The sequence below is a fragment of the Aulonocara stuartgranti genome, assembly GCF_965226115.1.
Source record: "Aulonocara stuartgranti genome assembly, chromosome: 5".
NCBI lineage: Eukaryota > Metazoa > Chordata > Actinopteri > Cichliformes > Cichlidae > Aulonocara > Aulonocara stuartgranti.
In genome coordinates, this window is record NC_138943.1 from 22,865,845 (window position 1) to 22,887,865 (window position 22,021).

General features: G+C 40.8%; 1 protein-coding gene across 5 annotated transcripts; it reads right to left on the reverse strand.

Annotated features, from left to right (window-relative positions):
- Nucleotides 1–221: 221 nt before the first annotated feature.
- On the reverse strand, nt 222–21,441 carry LOC309706897 (leucine-rich repeat neuronal protein 1-like). 5 transcript variants are annotated; one of them, XM_082533887.1, is made up of 3 exons: nt 21,141–21,441; nt 10,849–10,905; nt 222–3,281 (listed from the first exon to the last, which is right to left on the reverse strand). In XM_082533887.1, the coding sequence occupies exon 3, from the start codon at nt 3,076–3,078 to the stop codon at nt 931–933; it is 2,148 nt and encodes a 715-aa protein (XP_082390013.1). In that variant the 5' UTR covers nt 3,079–3,281; nt 10,849–10,905; nt 21,141–21,441; the 3' UTR covers nt 222–930. The 5 variants fall into 5 exon arrangements, with proteins under 5 accessions (XP_082390013.1, XP_082390012.1, XP_082390015.1 ...); XM_082533886.1 differs by lacking the exon at nt 10,849–10,905 and adding an exon at nt 12,863–12,966; XM_082533889.1 differs by lacking the exon at nt 10,849–10,905.
- Between the last annotated feature and the right edge of the window lie 580 nt (nt 21,442–22,021).

Consider the following 22,021-nt stretch of genomic DNA (forward strand, 5'->3'; position numbering starts at 1 on the left):
TTTAATATGTAGCATCCACCAGAGGGCAGCACACATTCACGTCTATCTGTGGAACTGAGAGCTTACAGTACCATTTATTAAGACATGAGATTCAGAGCCTAAATACAGCATGTGTCATCAACCACTAACACTGTTAATCTAAAGCGAACAGATGCAATTCTAATGCCAAAGAGTCACAGAAAACTCCCAAAGTTCTGTAAAAGAATCAAAATGTTATTTATTTTAACGTGTTTAGTATACATGTTGCATGTGAAAATAATAAACTAAGCAGCCAACAAATGTCTAGCCAAATAAAAGAATGAACAAAAAGTCAAAAGGCTTCTAGTGCACCTTAAGGAAAAAGAAGTCAAAAGGTACTTATCAAACATTTGCATTTCTAGCATTTAACATCACATTTATCTGCAAACTAAAATCCTAATATCTTGCGCTGTAAATGAGAAAGTTCAAAGATATAGTTGATACAACATTACTGCACAATTGCTAACATTCAGTAGACAGTTTAACAAGTCTAAACCCCATTGTCAGCTTCGAAGTTTGTACAAACTCCTTTATCTATCAGTGCGCAACAGATTAACTGTTTTACAAAACCGAGAAAGAAACATTTCTAGTAATGCTGGAAGAAGTTCATCGACCCTGCTGCTGTAGAAGCTTCCCAAAAATAAGTGAGTCAAAAATGTACCACAGAAACAGAGCAGAGCAACTAAGACAACCTGGAGGCTAACTACAGCTGCCATCTTGGAAAGTCCAGAACGTTAGAAAGAATCAAACAAAGGCGATACGCTATACTAATAAAAATCCTGCACTTGATCACTCTGCCTCTTATTAGCAAAGCTGAGAATACAAAAAAATTGCAACTTTAGTCAACTTTTGCCCCAAAATGGCAAAAGTGTGTCGTTGTGCTGCTGGAGACAATAAATCCTCAGTGAATCCTCACCACATGTAATAACTGCGTGTGGTGTCAACAGGAGAGGGTTTTCCCTCTGTGCTCCCATCTTTGTCCTTCTCACCGTCAGCCTCCCATAAGTTAATGAGTGGAGGGTAGAGCTCGTTAAGTGGAATGGAGGATGTCTTCAGCATGTATTTCTTCAAGGAGTGGTGGTAATTTTTCCTCTTCCATCTTCGGGCCATGTAGATGCCCACAGTGGCCAGACTGAGGAAGAGCAACATGGTTGACATGACAGCTAGCACAGCTGCGCTTGGGTGCTGGTCTGTCAGGTCCAGGGCAAAGGTAGCGCTACGTGTTGTCACATTAACGCAAGACTTGTGTGTCTGCAGGTGGATGTTGGAGACAGTGAGGCATACCTCGTACTCGGTGGCAGGTTGAAGGTGCGTGAGGTTGTACTCGTGGACATCTACAGGGACACGGGCTGTGTAGGTGATGTGTGGATTGTCAATCTTCATGGTGGCCGAAGCCCACTTCAGGTTCGAGGACATGACATTAGAGTTGACTTTCCAGGACACCAAGATGGAGTGTGACTCCGTCTGCTTGACATAAATCTTCATCACCTGAGCGCTGTCGAGCAGGGTTCCATTTATGCGGATGGTGGCGACCCGTGTGTCGGCCCCTTCAGTGTTCTGGGCCACGCAGGTGTAACGACCAGAATCTTGCACCTGCACGTGAGAAAGCCGCAGGGTGCCCTCGCTGCTCAAGTGATAGCGCTCTGACACAGTGTCCATTGTGATTTTGTTTCCAAGAGGAGTCACCCAGTATATATCTGGATTTGGTTCAGCCATTGCCCGGCAGTCCAGGCTCACGCTCATGCCCAGCTCTAGATTCAAGTGGCTGGGAAAGGTTTCATGGGATATAAGGGGAAGACACTGCTCCGTTGACTCCAGCAGCCTGAACTCTCTGACTCGTTGACCTCTAAATTCTGGTGGGGAGGTGCACAGCATAGTCAAGGGCTCCATGAAGCGCACCGTGGTCCTGTTGGAACTCATCCACTGTATGACACAATCACACCGCAATGGGTTGCTGTGGAGACTGATCTCCCGCAGATTTGGCAACACATCCACAGTTTGCTTGTAAAGGGCAGTAAGAGCATTATTATTAAGCATCAGACTCTCAAGGGATGGCATATCCCTGAATGCAAACCTGTGGATATAAGACAGCTTCGGGTTGTTGGTTGCCTCTAGTTTAGTCAGTTCTGGGAGGTTGTCCATAGCATAACGGTCAATAGACACTAACTCCATCATGTTGTTGATGCCCAGCTCCTTCAGACGTAGCATGTTTCTGAAGTCTCCTTCTTGAATTTTCTGGACTGGATTCTTGTTTAAATCCAAGAACTTGAGATTGGGAACTTTCTGAAGGGCCAGTTGGGGGATACTGACCAATTTGTTGTCATAGAAAGAAATGCTCTCCAAATTATCTAAACCTACAAATGCATCGGGTGGAACATCAGTGAGATCCATTCCAGCCAGAACCAGACTTCTCAGCCTTACTAGGGGCTTGAAGTTCATGTCTAGGAGGCCAATAACTGGATTCTCCCCAATCATGAGAATCTCAAGATTGGGTGTTTCTTCAAACCAGCGGCTATCTATGACATGGAGCCTGTTGGAGTTAAGGTGGAGGCGCAGCAGACTGTGCAGTCCTGCAAATGCTCGAGGGGAGATGGAGCTTATCTGGTTGTGGTTGATGTAGAGCTCCTGAAGGTTGGAGAGGTTTTGCAGGCAGTGGTCTGGCAGCTGCGTGATCTGGTTCTCCTCTAGATGCAGGGTGGTCAGGTGGTTCATGCTTGTGAGGCCGACAGCTTCCACAGTGCTAAAGTTGTTTTGGGATAAATCTAGCTCCGTCAAGTTAAACAGTACCTCCAGCTCTCCGCTGGTACGAGAGATGGCGTTGCTTTGGAGCAGTAACACTTGGGTATCCACTGACAGGTTGGTAGGGATGTGTGTTAGCCTTAAATCATTGCAATCCACTGTAGTTGCCTCCTTGTAGGTTGACTGAGGGGTGAACCAAGGGCGGATCTCGCAAACACACAAATGAGGGCAATCTTTGCCGTGTGCCGGTGACAGAAAGCAAAGAAGCAATCCTATGCACAACCAGATTAGAGGAGGCCAAGGCTGACAGCTGAGCGCCATGTTGTCTCCTCTCCCTGCTCACAAAAGGCTTAAATGAGAGGCAGCGTTTGGGAGGAGGATATAAGGGTACGGTTAATAAGCATTAGTCTCCTTTGTAGCTAGCTGCTGTAGGTTGAGAATAGTGATTTCTAACCAAGAGGACGGAGTTTGCAAAAGACAGGCAGGACAGGCATTAGATCCAAACTTCAACTTGAGGTTTTGACCTGAAAAAGAAAAAGAGTAAAGCAGCTGTTAAGGGATATAAGTAACTGGGGGGGGAAATTGAAAAACGGCATAACAGAATGAAGTGAGAAAGTAATGAGTTCATTATTAATTTCAAGATGATGGAAAAAAATGAGACACGTCACATTTCCATACCAGCACCTCACAGATGTTTAGGGATATTTAAAATGATGTGTCTAACAGGGCAGAAAGAATCTGTCAAATTCATGTGGTTCCCCTTGAGTCACATAGGAATTTATCATCATTTTAAATTGTAGCTCACACATCCAGACATAACTGATAATAAGCAGAAGTGTGTTTAATTAATTTGAGATCTTGAAATGAACTTCAGCTGAAACAAGTCATCCCAAAGGACTGCTTGAAATTTGCTCTTGAGCGAGGCACTCTTTATTTACATGTAAAGCTTTAGTGTTACAGCAATGAAATCACAAGGCATTGCAACATATTTAAAATCTTGCTCCTCCTTCACTAAAACTGCCATTTTACCCAAGCAGGTTAACTAACAGGGAGAAAGAGGCAACATTTTTAGACTGAGCACTACACTTTTCAGCACGTAGGATGATAGGTTTGTTTTTGCCTGTGCCTCCTTGATGTATCTGTCTCCTTGGAGATTATGAAAATGTTTTCTCTCGCTCTCTCTCTCTGGTTTGGTTAGATTATCTGCATACCAGCTTAGTTTCAGTTATCCTCTTCAACGAGCGAGCAGGGTGGGAGCAGCCGGCAACTCTGGCTGTGAGCCCATTACACAACAGGCTTAATATACTGGGAGTGAGTGCTCTTCACTGTTAATCACTCACTGCTTATGATAAAGACCCATGGTAGGCAGTCACAAAAAAAGTTTGAGCTGTGGGCCTGCTGTATAACTGTGCACGTCCAGGTTTGTTGAGATTAAGATGAGCTGACTGTCATCCTGAGCCACCAGCGCATTTTTAAGATTTTATGCTTTTTTGCTTTTGTTCTACAGTCTGATGTCACCCAGTCTGACAAATATTACTAAGAATGACCGGCACAGACAAGCAATATGAGTGTTGAGAATGAGGAACTGCTGTCAGTTTCTTTGAACAAATAAAAAGAATTCCTCTATACTGTTACAAACTAGAAAAATAACATTCTTCTTTTAGCTAGTTTTGCACGTGCAGACACGGTATCTTGTCTGTATGTGAGGTTGTGTTTGTGTCTATGTGTCGGTACGCATCCTAAACAACTGAAAGGAAATCTCCATTTATTCCTATAATAGAAGACAGAGAAATGGGAAAGCAAAAGAGGCTCTTGGCTTTCTTTCACTAAAACAAACAACTGCAGTTTCAGCTTCCAGTGTGACTAACACTAACGCTTGTTTTGATCCTCACATACTGAGGTTGAGTTTGTGCATGCGTGTGCGTGTGTGTGTGTTTGTGCGAGATGGGTAACATTTATTTCAGATCGTAAGTAGCAGGTTCCTCAGATATTAACATAAAATAGATACAGATTGTTTTCCCTCACCTTTCATATGGTGTCTGTTCACGCTTTGCGATGTGTTGACAGATTCTCGCTGTTTTTCCCTTAACATCGCATACACCATAATGTAAAAACTGCTTGACAGATACAGAATAAAAGCCTGTGCCATGTCGAGAAATAAGTTGTTTCTAGAAATTGAAATGCAGCAGAGGAGAGGAACTGCACATACAAAAAAAAGGCAAATTCAGTCAAATAGAGGAAATATACCACAGAAAGTTTAAGCATTAAAGCTTCAGCGCTCACCCCAGTTTCTCAAAAGAATTCATATGCTACCTTGGATCAGGTGGCTGATCTCTGCAGTGACCTGGTCACACACTATCCGATCTAATGATTCTCTCAGTGTGACTAAAGTGAGGCAGCAGGAACGTGTGCCTACTATTCATAGATCCTGATTAGAAAACTCTGAACATGTGGCTTCTCCTTCTGCTTTTAATCATCCATCATTTAAATAATCCAGTCATATGTTCTTCATTTTAATTACTTGCCTATAAATATATGTAGAAATCTCCTCGATAACACATTTATCTGTCCTCTCTCTCTTGCTCCATGTGTTGCGTTGCTCGGGTATTAAATTGGAGAAGACAGGAGGAGTGATGTTTGTTTTCATGCTGAGGCCATAAAACTCAGACACCTGCCACTAGGTTTCTGGCAGCCTGGCAACACTGTGGGAGTCAGCATCCGGTCCCCACCTATGTCTTGCTGTGTGTACGTGTTGACCTTATTGACCCTGGGAAGTTTTGTTGGGCACATATGCTCTTTTTCACTGGTAGTTTGCTTCATAATGATTGCAGTACACAAATTTACACGTACACTCTCTCCGCTCAACCCACACACACACATATTGTTGGCCACGGACCAGTTCTGCTGAAGTGATTGGAATGGCTTCCCACCTGTTCATAACATCGAGCCTTTGCTGGTCCAGTGCTAAGCCATGCAGCCTGCTGCTCTGACCCCCTGCTCACTGCTACTCTTACTAACGTGTTTGAAGGATAACTTTAATCTATGTCCATCGCTTTTTTTGCATACATTGTGTCAGAGTGTTATGGCCTTTAATGCACATTCTTACAGTTTTCTACACAGCTTGTGTGTTCTGTGCAGTCTTATAGACTGCTTCTGTAACTGAGAAGCTCCACGTACAACTTCCTCATGATAACTATATATTCTGTAGTGGGCAACACACTTCAGTCTCACAATTTAAACTGCAACAGAGGACTTGTAAAGTCCTACCAGATCATATCAACAAGAGGGTGGGTGGTGGACAACTTTATGAACTTTTGTTTTCACTGCTCTCAGGGATGCAGCAGAGATTCGGTTTGAGATATAATATAATACACTCACTGCCACAGCAGGGCTGCACCTCTTGGGTACGAGCACCTTTATGCTGAAAATCTATTGCTAATCACTCGGCTGTGGCAGCAGAGAGCACAGATATTGTATGAAACATATTTCTTCTTACATTTGGATCTACACTTTCACACAAAATACATTTTTCGTCCCATCGCAACACATCCCCCGACACATACCCGTCCTTGCCTATTATTATTTGACTTGCTGATTTTTACATGCATGCATACTCAGAACACTGGAAGGAGGAAGAAAAATCCTTCAGTAGCTCGGCATTATCCAGCTGACTGTCTAAACTGAAGGCTCAAGCTGAGGGATTTACTCTCACAGCACACCCAGTAGTTATGAGGTTTTAATCCAAGTTCACATTATATATATAAAATGCGTCAACAACCATCTACAATTGCTGCACGGAATCTACAATTGGTCTGCACTTGGTTCAGCTGAACCTTCAGAGGTTCATTGGCCCTGAGAGTCCGAAGCATGACAGCAGGATGTAATTGCGGAACATAACGAAGTTTGTCTGTTCTATGTTAAGGCTCCATAAATCTATTTATAAGACATTTTCTTTGGACAATACAAGTGGCGAGATAATGAGAGCCCCTGAAGGAAAACAAACCTGCAATCAGATGCAAGATCATTTCTCTTTAGATCTGCGGCGTGCAAGTCTTTATGGGTGCACCTGGCAGTCATTGTTTTCAATCACAGACATTAAAGAGGTGATTTGAAAACACTTTGATTGAATAAAAATCATGACACTTGTGTTGTTTTATGAGTAATTTCAGTTCATTTGATTTTACGCCCTTCTAAGAATTGCCGCTAATATTATATTTCACCATATGCCCCTGGCACAGCCAGGAGGGACCTCACTTGATAGCGCACCACATCATTTTTCACAGGAGGCAATTCTTTCACCCATCTGTTTCTGGGGCCCGTTTCACCGGGTGCAAAATGTGAGCAGTGTTTCTGTATCAGCAGCCACACAACAGGCTCACAGACATCCCATCACCATGGCAACGGCTATGCCACCGGCATTTGTTCCATAACCAAAGATATGAGAAGACAGCTATTAGTGCCATCAGGCAGCGAATGAAATATGCCAGTAAAAACTTGGGCTGATGCAATAGAAACCCACTGGTATGATTAAACAGCCAACCATATGTGCAAGGAAAACACTGCCCTCGCAGAGGAACCAATAAATAAAACTATACTTTGCACATGCATCACCATACGCTATATTATAATAAGACACTTATTCATTTACTAATGCTTCGAGTTTGCCATGACAAACAGCATCAATCCAGAGCTGTAATGTGGCACTGAAACCTAAGCAATGCCGCCTGATGTTTTCTTCATGTCCTCACTGTGCTGGCCTGCCTGAGAGACATCCTGTTTCTGCTCCATTAGTATGCAAGTGTCTCACTTCACATCACAGAGGGCTTTGGTGCAGCTGCTGATTGCAGAGGTGTAGCTGAGAGGGATGCATGTCCAACCAGTCAGGAAAAAGACAGAGCGCAAAGAGAGAGAAGGTGGAGAGCTCGAAGACTACAGGAGGAGCTGAAAACGCCACAGGACTCAAGGAGCAATGACAAAATCGAATAGTATGTATGGAATCACGGAAAAGTACGCTGCATGATTTCTTCAGAATCCACTGAAGGTTAAAAGTCGCAGAGCAGCAAATTGTCTCTGTATTTCCATTTACCGCAAATCCATACAGGAGGCTTATTTCCCTGTGGAACAGAGATGGATCTTGACACAATTTTTCTTCTTTGGCTTTATTTTTTTTTCTGTCCCTTTTTTTTGTCCACACTCTCCCTCTCCACCTCAGCTCTCCTTAAAGTTGCAGCGTGTGTGAAAAGCCAATATGTTGTCATTGGAGTATCGATTAATCATAGTGACATGCCAAGGTCTCTAATCTCTGGGGAATCCCTATTTGGAAAGACTCAGAGGTCAAGGGAAATTAACTTTCTCTGTTTAAATTGACCTACTGCACAGAGCAAAGAAATCGTGCCAATATTAATTCTTTTGAGTGGAATTTTAGGAAATGTGCTTCTTTATTATGTGTGAGTTTACATGTGGGAAGGGACAGTGAAGACTGCATGTGTACAATAAAAATGTTGTGAATGAATGTGGTTTGCATCGAATGGACAATAAGTCTTCACAAACTTAGTTCATTTACTATTTCTTATTTTTACCTACATTTTCAGTGTTTTAGTTTGTTTTTAATGACATACTTAATCTTTAAATTGACCGAGCATCATATTTTATTTTAAAAAGGCTTTTTAAAGTACTATGTAGAGTGTGAAAAAACATATACTGATAATGAAATAAAATAAAAACACTCATTCAGTCACAACAAAACGACAAGACCTTTAATGGCTCATTGCGTTCCCATGTTTGAATTCACATCACACTCTCAAAGGAATAAGGTCAAGCTGTTGACACCCGCAACTCCCCTCCACCACTGTGGGAACTGCAGCTCCAGAACATGCTGCAGCGGTAGCCCTATGGCGCACAATGGCGCACAGACACACCAAGTCGTGTCTTTGTGTCGGTATTTTCTCACACTCCCTGTTACCAGCTGAGGAGATACGTCACTGTGCATTGTTGATGCTAAGATTCGGGGGGGGGGGATCCACAGCTTTCATATCACTGGCTCGTTGGGCGACTACACAAAGTTGTGTGCTTGCATTTGCTGGAAGATTGGCAGTGTGCAAATCATGCACAATCTTTTTGTCTGTGTAAACAAGATGACAAAACTCAACCAGACGTTTGTAATAAACAGTTATGATCCTCAACCCTTGGTGCCGCATTAGTGACCTCAGTAACAGGTGCTCTGTAGTGCAGCAGCTGAAACAACAGAGCCAACTTGACAAAGGTGACCTGAACAATGCAGACCCCCCCCGCTTTCTTTTTAGTAGAAACACAGGGTTGTCTGTCTCCTTTCCTCTCCTTGTCATAATTTCACACACTTCCTAAGGATTCATTTCCTCACCCTTATTTGGCATGCACATATATAAATATGTGTGTGTGTGTGTATATATATATATATATATATATATATATATATATGTATGTGTGTGTGTGTGTGTGTGTGTGTGTGTGTGTGTGTGTGTGTGTGTGGAGAGAGAGGTGAATACTACTCAGCTGCCCCAGTGCACTCTGCACTGCACCGGGTAAGTATGTGTAAATGTTAAATGTTACACTACATTGTTAGTTCAACCAACTACAGTGGAAAGTCTACAATACTGCGCGTTTAACAACGTCCATGTAGAGATGTATTTAGATCTTTTATGGAGAAAACTATAACAATTAAAACAGAAATAATTTCACTTAAAGCCATTTTTAACACCAGGTTTGGTTCATGTTTTCTTTGTTTTCCTGCGTCCTAACGTCACACATTGATGATTGTCTAGACTTGGAACGGCTCATAATGAAGATATGCCCTGTAGAGACTGACTGCAGAGCGCAATCTCCTCGAAAAATCACAGCAAAAAAAGCATTTTATTGATAAGACTGACTGAGCACACACCGCAGAATGATAACGTCCAAACATCGATAAACCTTAATATTATTATTATTTTATTTATTTTTTTAATATTACTATTATTGAATAATCTATATTTCCGTTTGTTCGGGCAATCAAATCAGTCTTGTCTCTTAACGAGAATCCATTATTGTCACATTGGATCTTTGTTGAACAGTGCAGCTCTCAAATCTTTTTAAGAACTGCAAAATGATGACTTCATCTGTATCGTTCTGAAACGGATTAAAATATTAATGCCGTCATACAAGTCAGAAATTAAGAAAATCGCCCGAGCTGTTCTATGGGCATGCACCGAAAAACATCAGCACATGCATAAAATAAACAGGCGTTTTGCTCTCACCTACGAAGCGCCGAATCCTCCGTACCAAAGAATGCTGCAGGCTACTGTATGTGACCCATGCAGCATCCGCCACTCCAGGAAGGTGACTGAGCGACGCAAACTATGTTTTCGAATACAGATGTGAACCCGAACGAAGAGATTTTGTAGCAAAGCACCCCGTACCCCGGCTTTTCGCTCCCCTTCTACTCCAACTGGTGTTTGAGACACGGCGACAGGCGATACTTCAGCAGTGAAAAGCAGCAGCGCGCAGCTTCCAGAGAGCAGCTGCCCTGTACAGGTCAGCTGGACAGAAAAGCCTCTGACACCGACTCTGGTGCCCAAACAAGCAGCCTCACCATCTGTTCTGTCATCACAACCATGGGAACGAAAATCCCACCCTACCGGCCGTAAACTGCGATGCGCGGATTATGTTGTGATTGAACCTCAGGCTGAGGAAACAATGACATGTGACTACACTGAGACTATTTCGATGTTTTCTTTTTAGATTATTAGTGTTATTGTTGAGCGCTTAAACATTGTGCGTATTTTCACTCTTCGGGTAAACCTTACTGAAAAGTAGTTATCACCAGTGAAAAAAATGTGTGAACGTGTTTGGTAGAAAATCTTTTGTCTGCCACGAGCTCGGAGTTAATAATTCATAATAATTATGAATTGAAATGGACTTTAAAGTGGATCTAGTCACCCCACTTCTTCCCCCATTTCCCTAGCTCTCTCTTCCATGTGCATGCGCGCGCGCACACATACACACGCACAGACTCGGAAGTTTAATGACTAACATTGAATTCCTGGACTTTTACCATCTTTACACACTGGACCTTACCCAATGGTTTCTCAAGACTAACTGGTGGAACATAGAGTCGCTGCAGGCATGGATGACCTGGAGAAAAACATGAAGAGAAGCTAGGTTCAGTGATATAATGATAATGTAATTTTTTATTATAATTGAATTGTTAATGATTTTTGGCTGCTGGGTGTGAACTTTGTGGCTTGTGGAGCTTCTGAAGTTTAAGAATCACTCAACTTGAACATTACCAGAACCCTTTGACCAGATCTTCAGCATTAAATTAAACTGTTTACGTCATAGGGATTTTCTTTTATCCACATACGGAAGGCGAGTCCCCACACTGACGTGGAAACAGATTTAGGCATAAGGCAAGTAATACGCAAACTCTTCACACAAACACAGGAGTCCATTTTGGGAATTTAAGAAAGATACATATTTCCTACACAACTGTCACTTCTTTGGATTCATTCTTGCTCCTCCGCCGCCTCCTCCTCCTCCCTCCTTTTCTTGCGGGAGCCGTGAAAATGACACTGTTTCATCACTTTCTGTTTGAGCTGCAAGTCTGGGCACTGCCTGTCAGGTACTTCATCCAAACTACAGCTACGGAGAACAGATGTTATCATCAATGTGTGCAAGAATGTGTGCAAGGATGTCACGTGCAGGGTTTGCTCTTTTACAAAAGAATTAAGGAGATAATTGCAGACATATGTATATACATTGTCAGCACAAAGACACTTTTGCCATTTTATTGGTTTTTATCAAAGCTTTTATAGATTCTCCATTCCACATTAGTAGACCAAGTTTGGATTTGCGTACCACTGATGAAATACTGCAGTGTTCAACCATTTCACATGGTTATGATGGACTGTTGATAGAAAGACGCAAACAGTTAAAAGGATTATGAACTGTTGACCCCAGGAAACAGATGACTCTTCAGATACATACATTCGTTTAATACTGAGCAGACCCCAAAGAAAACCTCAGTGGTAGTGGAAGTTAATATGATGGCGTCCTTCTTGTGACATCCACATAGTAGGCATTTTAGGTTATTCTTTTTGTTTTGTTGTTGGAATCTTGAATCTTTTTTGAAGAGAAAGGACCAGTCCATTCACCATTTCGATTTGTCACCCCCTAACCCTTTAAATCAGAGGGTTCTGAACATTCTCCTCAGACCCCCTCACATTGTAGTGGAGCCCTTTTTGAGTTGCATCCATCAACAAAAAAAAGGTTTATGCATTTCACTTTGTTGATGGAAACCCAACAGACTAACTCCTGTTCTGCACAGGATACAATATAATATTCTATATGTCAACATCCTGATGTCAGTAAACTAAAGGTGAGAAAGTGCATCAGGAGATTTTTATTTATTTATTTACCACCCTGATCTCGAGAATTAGGCAGCATTAAGTAAGAAATTAACCTTATTTTCTTTCACTTCTGTAGGCTAGCAGTCAGTTTTCCTGCAGAAGTAAACATAAAATGAATGAATTCAATTATAGGTCATATTTTAGTCTAAAATCAAATAGAACATGTCAGCAATAATGACTAATTTTGCATAATTTATTTTGGATGCGCAGGAAAGAGAGCAGAAAAAGAGAAAAGCGAGCAGGCTGACGAGGAAACAGCTGCATCCTCTGAATCTCAGATGATGTTCTAGTCTAGATTTACATTTTGAATTATTCCGTATAGTTGCAGGGCGTCTAGGTATAATGTTTTTTTTTTCTTATATTTGCCAATTTGCAGAATCCATCTGGAACTTTTTCTACGTCCTTTGTGATGTATAAAACTCGCTACTGCTCACATCGTGCTACCCCCACTGAGAGCTCAAAGTTGATTCAGCAGTCAGTGCGTGCGCAGGTTGCAACCAGCAAATCATAATTTCCCACCATTAACCTGCAGTGCTTGTGGTGTGGTTGCTCTGGCAACAACTCCCTCCCAGGAATGGCGATGCAGCATATCCACCGGTTTATTAGATCTCCGATCACACAGCTCCCTCCACATGACCATCTGGGAAAAACAGTCGCAAAGAAACATGTGCCCCCTGTTTTACCTTTCGCAGGTCTTCTCGTGATTTTGCTGCACTGCACTCCGCTGAAGAGACGATAAGATGTCATTTTTCTTGTCAGTGCTTGTTTGGGGTCATAGATGGGTGGACTATAAAAGGCAGAAATGATCAGATGAATACTGAAATAAAATGCATGCTGAGAAGTAGATGGAGACACTCACAGACATGATAATGCCTCCTTTTTTTTATCCAGAAGCATTTGCTTGAGTTCACCCACGGTTTATTTGGAACACATAAAATAATATTTATTGGAGCACAAGATCTCAAGGGAGTTTTATTTGAAGAGATTTTTTTTAACTGAGCTTTACTGATGTTATTATTAACAGTCTCATGCTGTTTTCAGATGGAACCAGAGCAGATGCTGCTTGCCTCTGAACATTTAACACATTTACAGCCTTGATGTGACATTATGCCATAATTACACCATCCTTGGTACCATCACCACCTTCTGCCAAACTGCAGCAAACACTTCTAAGGAACTGCAGATGCCCATTCCACCAACGCTAATAAACGGACACTTACACGTGTGAAGTTGTGAGCACATATACACTCACTAGCCACTTTATTGGGAACACCTGTTTAGCTGCTCTTTACTACAAATACATTAGCCAATCACTTGGGAGTGAGCCAGTGCATTGAAGCATGCAGACATGTTCAAGACAACCTGCTGAGGTTCAAACTGGGGAATGAAAGGTGATTTAATAAGGCTACAGTTCACATGGTCTCACCAAAACTGGAAATAGAAAACTAGAAAAACATTGTCTGGTCTCAATTTCTCCTGCTAAGGTTAAATATCATGAGAGCATGAATTCATTGTGCCTTGCATGAAAGGTTTTAAGCTGCTGGTGGTGAAATGGTGTAGCACATTTTTTCATGGCACACTTTGGGCTCCTTAGCACTATATGACTATCACAAACACCACAGCCTACCTCAGTGTTGTTGCTGACCATAGTCATGCCTTCATGACCACAGTGTGCAATCTTCTGATGGCTGCTTCCACCAGAATGACGCACCATGTGATAAAGCTTAGTTAATCTCAAACTGGTTTCTTAAACATGGCGTTCACTGCATTCAACTTACATCAACAGTCACCAGATTTCATTCCAATAGAGCGCGATTGGCATGTGGTGGAATGAGAGATTCTCATCATGGATGTGACCAGAAATTTGGAGCAAAATCTCTGAGGAAAGTTTCCAAAACTTAGATTAGTCTTTGCCAAGAAGATTTAAAGCAGTTCTAAAAGCAAAAGAGGATCCATCCCAATATAATGGCAAGATGTACGTAATGAAGTGGCCGGTGTGTGTATACATGACAAATACAGAGGTGTGTTTTTATTTCTGTTTAGTTTCTCTGTGACTTAATAACTATGAAGTTAGATTTTGGTGCAGATGGTGCAGTTGAAATGATTATTATTCACTTCCTTGAATAGTGCTTGGGCCTTGGCCTAGTTGTGAGTTTTGTAATTTTCTAACTTTATAATAATTTAGACTTGGGATGGGCAGAGAAACAGAAACATCTTACAATACTGCATGTTGCAATTCAACAAAAACTAGCACAACCAGCCTCAGAAAATCTCCCCTCAGCTGAATCAGCTCCTTTCAGTATCAACGTAGATTGAACATTTTAAGCTTCACTGCATTTATTGCAGGGTTTTCACATTTTATACCAACAGTGTACAGGTGCTGTGTTTTCTGTGACTTTCAGCTGGCTCTGTTATATTATACCAAACCATAGACTATAATACTGATGATCATTGTTTTGGGGATATCAGCAATATCACTCCCACAACTACAGCTACAGCCCAGAGTCTTAACTTAACCTAGCTCAACTATCTTTCCAAAAAATAGCAAATAAATAGCCAAAAAAACCAACCCCATAACCAAATCAATCACCCCCACATCTCTTTGTCTACAAATTATGACAGTTTGTCCATATCACATAGGTTTTTTTTTAGGGGATTCCCAAAAAGCAGTTGGCACATGCTAATTAGTAAACTTTAAAGGTGCTGACAGGATGGAGCCAGACTGGCTTTAAGGTAAGCTAAATCTCAGATATTACAAGGATATTGTTCTTGTATCTGTATGTTGTGACTCTAATGAGTAAAGTATTTTATTACATTCTTCGAAATTCTCAAGTCACTTAGGGTCCACTCAAATAAACACACAAAAGTACGTTCTTATACACCCGCAGATAAAGGTAAACTGTGCCTACAAACCCGAACTATTTAACAAAAAATGCGAGTGATAGTTATATGAGAGAGTGTGACTGCATTATTAATCCTGGGAGAGTTAATATTTGATAATCTTTAACCATACTGTTAAACATGCTGTTTAGAAATGCAGGGCAGAGTGATACCACTGACTTTGTATGTCCAGCTCCACTGCTGAGACTCAAGGTGAATTTGTGTGAAATGTCTCATCGGAATTGGTCTTAATAGCCACAGAGGTGATGAGGTCCTGACTTCTGTTACACATGTCACTTTGCATTAGTGTCCACATTAGGGCCTTCTACTCTGCAACCAATCAGAGCCACTTAAAAACAAAATCAACAGATCCCTTTCTAATTGCTCCTTAGCAAAGCAATTTAGCAGAGGCTCTTGGGAACTGACTTTCATTTGAGTTTGTCAAATGCAGGCCTTGCTTGATTTGTTTTGGCCTAATCCAAAATTAAAACAGTTTCTGAAGCATTTGCAGTGTGTGTGTGTGTGTGTGTGTGTGTGTGTGTGTGTGTGTGTGTGTGTGTATAAAGTAGCCGTGTGTACTCCTTTACGTTTTGCTTTTCTTTTTGCAAAAATATATTAATAACACTAATTGCCCCTGGGTGTACTGTGGTGAAAAAGTATAATAGAATAATAGCATCTCGTTAATCAGTTGTATTTATCCATCCTTCTCATGTCCTCTCTCAGACAAATGAGAATATTAAAAGCAATTTGGTTCTTTTCTGTTCATTCCTGCAACAATAACAACTCCTTAAAAATTCAATCACACGTGGCACGAGTAGGGTTTTACATCACTGATGTCTTGCAAAGCAGGAGAAAAAAAAATGCTTTGACAGCCTCAAGTCGAAGAATGAGGTTTTTTGTTTTGTTTTTTTTATACTTCCAATTTCACAGATACAGCTGGGGACGCACAAAAGAAAAATGTTGTCAAGTTCAAATATTCCGAATGAATCAAACTCTATTCTATTCATTCCATTTCAAAGCAAGACTTAAATATGCCTTATGTGTCATCATCAAGAGGTAATTGGGAGTATGTTGAGATCAGGGAAACCAGAATACTTCAGTTTGTGTCCAAAGAAGTTATTTTTTTATTTTATCGGTTACTAATGGAATAATTTTACTTTTGTATCAAGCGGAGTAATATTTTTTTTGGCTCAGTTTTTATCCTAGAGACATATTTGTGCATTTAAGTGATATCACTGCCGATCTTTGACTCAGATATTGCAAGACTTACTGGACAGACTGGCATGAAATATGATGTATTCTGGCTTTGATCATCCCTGTAACAGCAATTCACTCATGTTATGAAATATCACGTCATCAGTTTGATAGTAGCTGCAAGATGGTTCTCCTCCAGAAATCAATAAACTACTAAAAGAACGTCTTCATCGAGAAAAAACAATAAAATGTACGCATACTTTACCTGATGAATACATACCTGCAAAATTAATGTGATTCACCCAAGCTTCAATTTGTGCCTGGAGTTAATTTGCATATATTTTCATGCTAACATGCCAAAGTGGTTGGTGAACTGCATGGTAAACAAGCTTTTAAGCTGCAATATATCAGCATGATAGCATTATCATTATGAGCAAATTAGCATGCTACATTCAGCATTTTGTTCAGACCTCTCTAGCAGGGTGCAGGCCAGCCTCACAGGGCTTCTAACACTGCTGCAGACCCTTAAAAAGCTTTTGTAGCATTGCTTTAAGCTTAACTCATCCCTCAGAATAGAAATACACAGTATGCTTAAGCAGTCATTGGTATAATGCTTTATATTACACGCTTTTGTGTAAGCATAGATCCACCTGAGTAAGCACAGCGCTGTTTAAAAGCATGGTACTCAGGATTCTGCATTGTGTGTACGTGTATTATTAGAGCAGGAAATTTTGCTTCTCAGCTCTTTTTACGTTCATACTGAGAAAAAGAGAAATCTGTCTCTCCCCATCCTCCATCCTTATCCCTCCTTGTACCCCCTCCCTCGCCTGTGCCAGCTGAACAAAGACAACTGTTCTTTGTTTGCTTCATGCTCCGTCTGAGCTTGAAGTCAGAATGTGTCTTTTTTTTCTTCTTCTTTTTTTTACTGATGCTTGTGGCAGAGATAGAAGTACTGCTAATGTGTGCGTCTATGGGCAGCAGATATGCAGAGAAAGAAATAATCCAAAAGAAAACATTAAGCTTTGTGCCCACCAGGTTTCTGTTTGGAGTACGTTTTTGCAGATATTTTCAATAGAGGCAGCTGAAGCAGCTGTTTTTGTGAAAGCACTTTACCCGGCACCTTTTCTCGTTCAAAACACTCCACCTTTTTGTTCAGCTGCTCTCCGTGCTTGAGCTGAAAAATATCTTACAAAGAAACATTGCACTTTTGCTGTCAAGAGGATGAGATGTTCTCAGAGATCAAAGCACTTCATCCTTGAAGCATCCCAGTGCATTTTTGCAAGGGAAAAAAAAGTGTCCAGAAAGCAACAAGGATTCGGGTTGAGGGAAAGGGCAAGTTGGCCCACTTAGGAAGAAGGAAGGTGAATAAAAATGTAGTGAAGTGATTAGGGCCAGCAGAGGATTTGCATTAGGAGAAGTTAAGGGAGTGATGGATTTAAATATATATATGCCCCACTCAATTTTCTCTATATGGTAGGACTGGTGTGCGCTGGGGAGGGGCGGTGAAGTGATTCACCAGTCTGTGTTATTGGGTAAGTGGGGGGTAGAGGGTGGGTGGCCTCTTTAACCAGTCTGCTTCCTCGTGGAATATCTCTTTGTCTTTATTTTTTATAATTCCTCTTCTTGTCTTCAGAGCCCTGATTGCCTTTTCATGCTGGTTTATATTACTAGTCATTAGCACTGTGCCAGGAAGAAAAGAACGTGCATGTCACAATTAATTATTTCCATAGCATGATGAGAAAGTATGCATAATTAATCGGCATGTTCATAATGCAAATGTCAGTTTGTGTGGTCTGTGAAAATTTTGTATAATGTGCAAAATTCTCAGTTAGAGGGTAAATCCTTTGGACTGTTAAAGTCTCTCAGTGAATGGGATAATTTAGCTCCATTTCCTGGCTGACTGATATCAATAGATTGAGAGTTAAAGAGCGTGAAGAGAGTGGGTGGCTATTAGCTCTTATAAATCATGCTGATTCTAGAACGAAAGAGCCAGTGCTTCAGAGGAGTAGTGAGTGGGTGGAGGGTGTCAAGGACAGGAAAACTTCAGAGAATGTACCTTAAAGAGTCTTTAGCAGAATGACCAAATTACGCATAGGCAGCATGCTGCAGTAAGGAAATTCACGCTCGGGCACTAGTCAAGCTATTAATTTGCTAAAGACTATCAGACTGCCCTCAGCTGCTGCTACTGTGCGTTCTATACACTCAGATGACTCAAAAACAAATTATGCCCGTAGTTATATTTTAGTGTTAAAATACAACCCACACAAAATGTAAATACACACCAGGTCCAGTGTCCTCTCAGGCAATGTTGATACAGCATGCACGAATCACCATCTGCAGGTTATCCAAGAACAGCCCGCAGCACACCATCAGCTCTGGGACTAATTGTAGCTGCAGGATTCAGTGCAGTAATTGGAACAGATTTGGGATTTCTTTTAAGAGCTTTATTTGATTAAATCACCGCAGTGAAGCAGGGTTTCAGCTAGCCAGCCTCATTACATTTGAATAACACTACTCCATGTAAACAGTGGGGCCCTACCTCTAACTTTGTCATTCAGTTTTTCAGTAGCTGACTCCTAAGTGGCAAACTTTCACACATTACTGAAGCAATTCTTTGCAAAAACACTCGTAGGCATGGCATAGCACAGAGTGCAGTTTCTTCTGTAAATTATTAAGAAGCCATAAGAGAAAGAGAGGCACATTGTACAATATGCTATGTTCTCCCATTGCTCAGTGGAAATATTTCATTTTATGCCTTTTGGTCGTTTCTCTCCATCATGGACATCTCCGTGCCTGTACCTCTCTGTTCTTGTTAACTTGCTTAGTGGTTTGTAAAGCTGAAGTTGCATAAACATACAAAGATATCCTAAACATTGCTCCTCTGTATATCTTTACAGATATACCTCTGTATATCTGTATAACAAATTACTCTTTAAGATATACAGATTGATTTGTGGCTCTCTTTTTTTTTTCACTGAATCCTGCAGTTTGCATTATTTTCTGCAAATTCTGACACAAACCTTATTGTGAGATAGAGTCTCATATCAGCTTGTGGGTGATATCATTTAATCTTCATTTGCAGAGTAAAATAGACCTTCAGCAGGAGCCACTATACTTGTTTTGGGCACTTTGTATAACAGTCACTAAATAGCTTTCCTGCTATGATCCTGTGACAGTCAGTCTTTCTCCAGACAGACAGAAGCACACATAATGATCAAGTATTCAGAGCTGTGATGACCTTTTATCTGATCCTCCATCCTCTTTGGCACACCCCTTATGCACATCATCCTGTCTCCCGCTGCACTTGTTAAATCCAGACAAACATGAAATTTAAATATTAACAGGCTCCTTCAGACAAAAAGTGACACACACTCTGGGGCTGTTGTACAGACAGTGGAACTGTCAGTACTAGATTGAAATCATCTGAGTGAAAGTACATCTGTACACCAACCATGGCTAAAATGTTGCCATTTCATTATCAAGTCGTACACGAAGGTTAACTTTTAAAGTCTTGGAGTAAAAAAAAGTTGGAAAAATGGTGGATGCAAGCCGTATGATCTGAAAAAAAGAATCTGTTTTTATATAAATTATTGTTTAATATTCTCCTTTTTGTCTTACATTAAAGGAATCATTAGAACATTGAGGACCTCGACGACCAGAAGCTTACATTAACTAGCAGTGGTTACTGTTGCTGAGCAACTCCATGACCAGTTACAGATGGACGACTAAGAGTAGAAAAGCTTAATAAGAAGAAAAACACATTGCTAAATTTTTCTTCAGCCCCTGCAACTGAGAAATGTTGAGTTTATAGTGTGATTACTAGAGATGGCACGATACCACTTTTTTATGTCCGATACCGATACCGATATCATAAATTTGGATATCTGCCAATACCTATATGAATCCGATATAGTGTTTTTTAATCAACAAAACTGTTTTTTAAATATTTTGCTGCATTTTGTATAAGTTCATACTCAAGTTTAAAACAACAACTACACTAAAGCTATTCTGTTATACCTGTATGCAAAAAAAAATATTTCATAGTACAGCAATACTGATCAATCTAATAAACTTAAACCTACACCATCCTCCCTATTCTGGTATTTTAAAGAGTACTTAGCATAAATATTAAGCAACCTAACTAATAGGGTTCCAACTCCCAGCAACAACAAAAATAAATAAATAAAAAATAGGGAACCACCCCTCACGCTCCACCTCATGATGCTTAATCAACGTAATCAACCTTAATTTGATGCAGTGTGAAAAAAAAATGCACAGAAATCAATTATTTTTCAAGAAATATTAAATAGATTCAACATCTTTCTTCAACAAAATTGCAGACTGCACAGATGGTACCTTCCCAAAGGAAAAAGTAGTATAGCTTACTAGGGTATATATATTATACTTAATAGTCACTATATACAATAATGGACTTCTATACATTTTGCATCAAATTAAAACTTTGGGTGTCAGATAATTATTTATTAAAAGCTAGACATTTTAAATGAGAATAAGAAAGAAAAGTATGTCTTTGTGCCCCCTTTTCCCTGTTAATGCCCTATCGGCCCCCCTGGCTAAACTTTGCTAGATCCGCCCCTGCACAGTTACCAGCGTCAGCTACATAGAAAAAGATCCTGGTGTAGAAAGTAATATTAAATAAATTCTAACAACAGCTGATCAAGCTTAAACGTGCTGCTGTTGTTCAGCCGCTGGTTTCCTCTTTCTGGTGCAAAGTGGGCCAAAAGCAAACTAGAGACACGGACTCGCGACAGAAAAGCCGATCAGCTGATCGTTAAGCAGTTTCATGATTGAAGTAGCAGCAGGAGAGGCAGTCGCTTGTTAAGCTTAACGCAGGAATGCTTTACAAACATTCAGAGATGGACTTACACACTTGCTTTACTTCTCTCGGGATAACTTTGTCGGAGATGAAATGCTGGGTTGCTAGCGAAGCTCCAAATGCTATCCAGACCACCGACAGGTCCCGCATGCCACAGCCGCTCTATCACGTGATGCATACTGCTCCGACATGCTAACGTTCTGAGGTGAGTTACGGCGTGTTGCAAGTTTTGTGAGGTGCTTTCGTGATATTTAATGGATCGGATTACATTTTTTATTTTTCTCCGATATCCGATCCAGTAATTTAGGTCAGTATCGGACCGATACCGATACGTAATATCGGATCGGTCCATCTCTAGTGATTACATTATGGTGCTATCACCAACCTCAGGCTATAGCTGGGGATATATTTTTCCATTTGACCCAGAGCCAAAGGCAATATAGTCATGCCACAAGCCCTCTTAAGATCACTGCATGACTCCCACAGTTCCAGTGTCTACCAGTGGCATCCACCTTCCATCATGGAAATAAGGTGGTGTGTTCAAGCATGTATTTCCCCAGTGGAGAGTATGGTTCCATTTGGTATTTAAATGGGTCAAAATGTGGTGATTTATTCATGCCCTGAGTCTTTAGTGAAATTCAGCCTGACAGGCAAGCTTCAGGCTTACCCTCTCTGTGCATAACACTTGCAGTCACCCTTTCTTAAGATAAATGTGTGTAAAATATATTTACACTATAGTCATTCAGGGTAATATTCCTGTATCTAACAAAACTACAAATCGTAGAATTCCAGCTACAACTCAATAAAGTCATACAACCAAAACAATTATTAATTCAGGGCCCTTTTAACTCTGTTTATTCACAAATTAATAAAGTATTGGTTCATACATAGTCAGGAAAGCAAGTGTGATTTTCAGATGAAAAACAGGATT